The sequence below is a fragment of the Chlamydotis macqueenii genome, chromosome Z (assembly GCF_036417535.1).
Source record: "Chlamydotis macqueenii isolate bChlMac1 chromosome Z, bChlMac1.mat, whole genome shotgun sequence".
NCBI classification, from domain to species: domain Eukaryota; kingdom Metazoa; phylum Chordata; class Aves; order Otidiformes; family Otididae; genus Chlamydotis; species Chlamydotis macqueenii.
The window spans coordinates 50584627-50591207 of record NC_141593.1 but is presented as its reverse complement, the minus strand read 5'-3'; the positions used below and the strand labels follow the sequence as shown (position 1 = coordinate 50591207).

The 6581-nt window shown below is 47.0% G+C and overlaps 1 protein-coding gene across 1 annotated transcript; it reads left to right on the top strand.

Annotated features, from left to right (window-relative positions):
- Window positions 1-917: 917 nt before the first annotated feature.
- ENAM (enamelin) lies at window positions 918-5719 on the top strand (the record flags this gene model as incomplete). Its single annotated transcript, XM_086771353.1, is given in 8 exon segments — window positions 918-961; window positions 2067-2120; window positions 2633-2675; window positions 3369-3503; window positions 4007-4068; window positions 4358-4460; window positions 5012-5233; window positions 5591-5719. Coding segments are annotated over 8 exon segments (792 nt in total), but the record flags the coding sequence as incomplete, so codon positions are not given.
- Between the last annotated feature and the right edge of the window lie 862 nt (window positions 5720-6581).

Sequence of the window (6581 nt, the reverse complement as noted above, 5' to 3'; positions counted from 1 at the left end):
TAATTCACCTTTAATGTTGCTGGATGGATGGTGCAGCTCGGACTGTTACTGGCAGCTTTATCCTTTCCCCAGCTGCATAGACTCAGATCATTCCCTCCCCACAACATAGCTCCAGATCTGATGCAGCTGGGCAGATCCAAGACTGCACTGGGCTGTGCTTCCTTAGCTTGAGTCATTATTTCTCTCTAGCAGAAGATCAGGCGCCTGCCTCCCCTGGACCTAGCCAAGTGCCACTTGTGGCTGCTTGTGGCCCGGGATCAGGGTGCCCTTTTGCTGTGTTCATATTATTCTAGAGAGAAAAAAGAAGCCCATGGGAGCTACTGGAAAAACTCCCTGAAGTTACACTCTTCCGACCTCATTGTACATAACCTCAATAACAACTAATGGGCAAAAAGAACAAAGCCAAATTCAGCATTTTAGTTAAGCAGTTGCCTGTCCAGGGAGTGCTTGCATGGGATACAGATCCTATAAGGCTAGGATCTGTGTAGCTTGTACAGATAAGACAGGCCTCTCCCCAGAGAGTGTGCAAGCAAGGCAAGGATGTAACAGTGCCCCCATGAGTACGGCATGTATCAGATACAGTCCCCTTTTTGTGCTGGGTCTTACTGTGCCTTGATACGGCATGAAACCAGTGGCATCAAAGTCGCCTCCTCTCCCTTGCAGGTGTATACTTCTTATGGCAATGAACAAGTGCTATTTCAGCAAGCACTTTTCGCAGGTGAACTCTCTCTCTCAGTGTCATAGCAGGTGTAGAGAAAAAGAGGTAGTGACTAACAGCAGATGATCCCCAGTATTTTATGGCAGGAGCTAGCTTTATCTCTGTAAAATGAAGGTGGGCTACTAGGAGCAGTCCCTGCAATTTGCCTGCCAGCAATCCTTCATGCATGTAACTTGCCCATTTATTTTTGTGCACACAAATTTACAACCAAGGAGGCTTTCTGCCACAGCTGAACACATTCCAAGGACGTAAGAGGTTTTATCTTAAAAACAATTCTATTAGTACTGAAAACAGCCTGAGTTCAAAGTAAAAACCTCTAGGGAGGTTAATTTGACCTCTATGACCCATGCTGAGTCATTGGGCTTGTCTAGCACTGTCAACTGAGCTGGAGAGTGGCTTCTGGTCACATAGGTAATTGTCCACAAGGACATGGAAACAGAGCTGCCAGACCTGCTCACAGAGTCTGCCAAAGAGCTGTCAAGTGATAATGTATTCTGTGTCCAAAAATCTGACCTTGAGACAACTGTCTGTCTAGTCAATTACCCTGAGCCATTTCCCCAGATGAGGTCTTAAGTCAGAGCTCCCTGCTCAATACTGCTTGAATTGACAAGGTTACTCCTACTGCTTCTTCCTCCAGATGTGGTATGCTCCAGAAGAGCATAGTTCATCCTCCTTAAAAGATATTGTTGAATTTGGGTTTCTGAGGGTAATGAAAACAATGTAAGAACTCATTTTCTCCAGCATTAAGCAGAATTTGTGCTCCTGAGTCATGTAGAGGTCTGTTGAGAAGTCTGCTTTTGGTCTGGAACAAGCTACCTCCCTTGCACCCCCATCACCTTTTCTGTGAAGGAGGAAACACCACTCTCAGCCTCTGCACTTGTTAGCTCTGGTATAGGGATCCGAGCATACAATCTAAGCACCAGGACAGGCTCTTCCATCTGTCTGTGGGTCAATTTTGAATTACAGCACCTCAAGCTGTGGCACAGTGCTGCAGCCATGGTGTGGAGGCCAAGTATCAGCTCTTCACTTCCTCTCACAGGGTGTTCTTCTTGAATGATGCCCTGACATCGCTTACTGACAACAGACCCATCCCTCTCTGATAGTGCAGCCACAAGCTTTTCAAGTCTTCCAAGCATGTAAGTCTCCTGTGCAGTACGCTGCAGAGTTAGGATGGAGCTGGTTGCTCTTGAGCCACTTGTCTACTAGGTGGAAGAGGATGCATAAACAGGAAGCATTACATTTCACTTGGTAGAAGCTGATGACCTGACATTTACTGCCTGGGTTTTGTACAGGAGCTTTGATAACATCTCCAGTGCTAGTGTTCTCAGAGCATTGCTTTTTTCTTTCCCCCGCAAATGTCTCCAGGCTTTGGAGAGCTGGCCATCAGGAATAAAGAAGGAGGGTGAGTACAGTAAGGCTGCAGGATCCCACTATGCAGAAGGTAGTAGAAAAGCGCACAGCAAGCCTGCAACTGCTTTACTCCCCTATGACATCTCCAGCTTGTAACGGCAGTGTTTCAAAGGAAGGTTTAGAAAGACTTTCTGCTTCAAGAATGACTTGTCACCTGGGATACCATCAGTCTCATGGGGTTCCAAGGATTCCTTATTTTTCTTCCTCCAGCTGTTTTTTTTAATGTTTCTTCTTCACCTTTTCTCCAATGCCTTGCTGTTCCTGTCCTCATTATAGTGCTACCAGCTCTTCTGCAGTGACAAGGAGTTTCGCACTGACTGGCAAAGCCTAAGAAGTCATCTTCCTGGATCCCTATTTAATTGCACCAGAAGACCATTGAGTCAATTCTGCCTTCCTTATTAGGTAACTGCACGTAGCTAAGATGGCAAAGTCTTGAAAACATGAGGAGACATAATAGGGAGGTACATTTTATTTTCAGTTGGACACTATGATTTGGCCATCTAGTTCAATGCCGACTGTGAGGCTACAAGAGCAGAAGAGCGTGGAGGTGAGGGGAACATGGGGGAGGAGGAGGGGAGATTTCCCTTGTACTGAATAGGGCTGGAAAGTTCTTTATTGTTCCCAGATTGGGTGGGGTGAGTTTCTATTGTTCTCAAGTGTGAGATGAGGAACTTCAGCTGTTGTCTCGTCAAAATCTGGCTGACGCCATTCAGCGCACTCTCAATGAGTGGGTGTGCCTATGAGGCACAACCCAGTAGCCTACCAAGATTTCCTCTGGGGCCTCAGAAGCAGCCTGGCTACGCTGTAGAGCTCTGGCTTTGCCATTGTTTCATGCTTCCCGCTCAGGAGCTGGCTTATTTGGCACATGATGCTCTGTAGACACATACTCTAACTATTTTGCTTCCCAGCACTAGGCTTCCTGGCACCAGCATACCTCCACCTCCCTGCAGTACTTGCCCACCTCTGCCTTTGTACTCACAGCAGCTGTATGATTTGTCCACTGCTATGGTAACAGCTGCCAGGTGCAGGGTCTCTCCTAAGCCCTTTCCCGAGTCTCATGGCTGTGCAGAAGCTCTGCCCAGTAAAGTCACAGTCATCTGTAGCTACAACATGTCTGAAACATGAATGCAAAAGGAGCAGTGGGAAAAGGTGTTACAACTCTGTGGTGACTGATTTAAAATGTCTTGTTGTCATATTCTTTCTCCCACCAGAACTTTTATTTTCAATACATCTTTCAAAGGCCCCATATTATTCTGAGGAAATGCTTGAAAAAGAATACAACCCAACCAAGCCTGAGAAAGAGGCTCCAGAAGCAGAAATCCCTGCGGTAGATCCTGCTAGAAATGCCTCTAATCCTGCCACTACCTTAAGCACAGTCAGTGTCCCCATTCCTGGGGTGCACCTAAAGACGACTACCCGCAGCCTGAGGCTGATCTTCAGAGCATGACCAAACTGCCTGTAAGAGCATGGTGGTTCCATCTCCTACAGCAAATGTTTCCACCCAAGGGGATCTTGTCAAGGCTCAGCCTATCATAAAGCTAGAAGGTATAGAAAAAGTTCCCTCCTTCCATCCAGACCAGGAAGACAGCTCCAGAATGGAAGCAGTGTCTCCTTCTCCCCAGGGAGCAGCTATACCCTGTCTGGGTAGAAAGGGAGATTTCAGCAGCTGAACGAGAAACTCTCAGGCCAGAAAGACAGAAACTCTTTTCCTGATTGCCACTGGGAAAGCATGCGGTCCTACAGAGACAATAATGCTGGCCACAATCAAAGCAGCTTTCCTCTCAAAAACAATTCATGAGGCCTTTGTTTGAAAAGCAGAGAGCAAAAGGAAATTGTACAACTCCCAGGGGGAACTGTTGGCGAGTGTCCCAGTTCCAGGATACAGGCAGCCTGCCCACCAAGCCACAAAGGGTCTTTGCTAAATACCAGAAGCCATCAATGTGAGGCAGAAACTAGTATGTATGACTGGGAGAACCCAGGCACTATCCCTTTGTACTCTGAAAGGGAACACCTTCCTTCTCCAGGATGCGCAACATGGGGCAACCAGCAGAATACCACATGCTTCATAGTGGGTTGGGCATCATGGCAGGAGAACCTGCTGCATTCATTGAGTCCCTCACTTAATCACTATCCAGAGAAAGATCATTGTGTTCAGAGGAAAAATGCACTTTATCCAAGAGGCAATGCATAGGACAGTGTTCCTCTTCTGAACCCAAGATGACTGTACAGAAAACCCTCCTCTTCTCCTGATTCGAATCAGAGGTAGGGGAGCCTCTTTTGTGAAAATGACCCATTCATTTCAGTCAGACCTGACTCCTTCTCTGGGCAAACAGTGTGGATGTCCAGGCAGTTTTCATCAGATCCTGAGCTTAGCCCAGACAGACAGTATGAAATCTGTCCCTAATAATCCACCTAGGCAGGAGGTCTATTTCCAGTGCACAACAGACAACCCATCAAATCAAAGGGAGAACATTCTCTATAATGAGTTCCATGGGCCATGGAGGAGCATTTTCCATCCTATGGCATGCCCATTCCTAAGCCTTTGGGAAATAATCCATATTATCCTAATGGACAGAGCTTCACCCCACTGGGGAACTCTTGGTATCAGGAAACAGATTCTCTCAACCTCTTCTCAGCAAAGCAAATTGCAATATTCTGTGGGACCATCCCAGGAGCAAGGCAGCAGGTTTTCCACTGTGTCAAAAAATATCTTCCATCTCAGAGGCTGGGGTTCAGAGGAAAACCAGGGTACCAGGAACATTTGAACTCTCCCTGCAGAGCTGTCCCATTTTCCAGTCTGAGTTAATCTGCCCACTCTTCCCTCAGGCTTGTGTGCTGTGGGAGGAATGACAATGATAGGGGATTGCCTGATTTCCCCCCAAGTTCAAACCCTCTACATGGGAACAAAAGCAGCCTGAAGGCAGTCACTCCAAGCATGTCAAACATGTTGTCTACCCAATTGGTCTTCAGTCTAGCCAGAGGTACTTGAACAAAACTCCAGGCCAGGAGACGGCTTTGGAATCTTTGGTGAAGAGGCAACTAATCATGACAGAAGCATGCCATGCTCAAAAAAGAGGCCTGGTGATCAGAAGAAGCCAGATCCAAGTAGAAATGCCTGTTGTGGGAGCAATACAAGAGGTGACAGCCATACCACCCACGATTCTGGACAAATCCTAGGAGCTAGTCAATTCAATGAGAAGACTGCTCCTGAGAAGCAGTCTGAGGGCTCACTTGCCAAAGAAGGTCCCAAGTCAGAGGCAATCAGAAGTGCAAATAAAATTAATGAAATTGATCTGGTAGGAGAATAGGCAGCCCAAAGCTTCAGCAGAACATGACGCTTCAGCAGGTGACTGAGGCAGCACTTGTCCAGCACTGGAGCACCATCTGGTGACAAGGAGCAAGAACAAGTTTCTGCAGACCTCGTATTGTCTACTAAGAAAACATGTTTTCTCTGGGGCTGAGATGCTGCTCAGGTGTCCGAGCACTGATACCTCCAACAGAGAACATCCATTGTCCTTTGGCTCTTTAGCAGGAGATGTGACAAATAATCCAGAGGAAAGCAGCCCAGACTGTGTACTGCTGCAAAACTAATGCATGTTGTTCTTAAGTCCTATTCCTGTCCTGACAAAGAGATTAATTAAGTTATTCAAAGGGCTGCTTCTCATTCCTTTGCTTTGCGTATAGCTCAGGAACCTCACACCCTGGCAGAGGCCCTTTGAGCATGGCGCTTCTGTACACATGAGCTGGTCAGACTGGAGTACATAGGAGGTTAGTATCTGGCTGCCTGGGGGTGGTTTCCACAGGTCACAGTCAGAGAAGTGTGGTGGGAATGAGACTGGTAGCTAGAAGTCATCTCTTTTTCCTTAACTGAGGTCTAGATGATTTGTTTCAGCCTTAGCGGTGGGGCAAAACTCACCTCAGCCCACAGCTGTCCCATTGTCCCTGATCTCCCACAAAGGAATGTCCCTGCTGAACACCAGTCTCTTCTGTCACTAACATCTCTTTCAGTCAGGACACCACATGGCAACTGCCAGTTGCTAAAAGTTTGATGCACAAGATGTAATGTGTAGGTCAGCAGGTGCTTGACTTCTGATTTTCTGTCTCACTTTGCATGGTACAAGCTTCAATGTAAACGCAGCAGGAGGAGGCTGCTCCAAGTCTGCCAGAACTGATAAGCAGGGCTGTCGCTGTTGAACACTACACCCTCACATGCCACATGCGATTTAATGTAACACTGGAGGCTTTAGGACGCTGATCAGCATTCCATCAGAGATGGACAACAAAACTCTGCCTTGCCTTGCAAGTCATACTGGAAATTTCTCATGTTTATGTCCCATTTGGACCCTGCTTAGTTTATCTGCTTAACCTTAGTGACGGACTTGATGTGACACTCAGTTCCCAAGTGAAGAGATGGGAACAGAAGTATTAACTGGTTAATTGAGTAGAAAGGAGC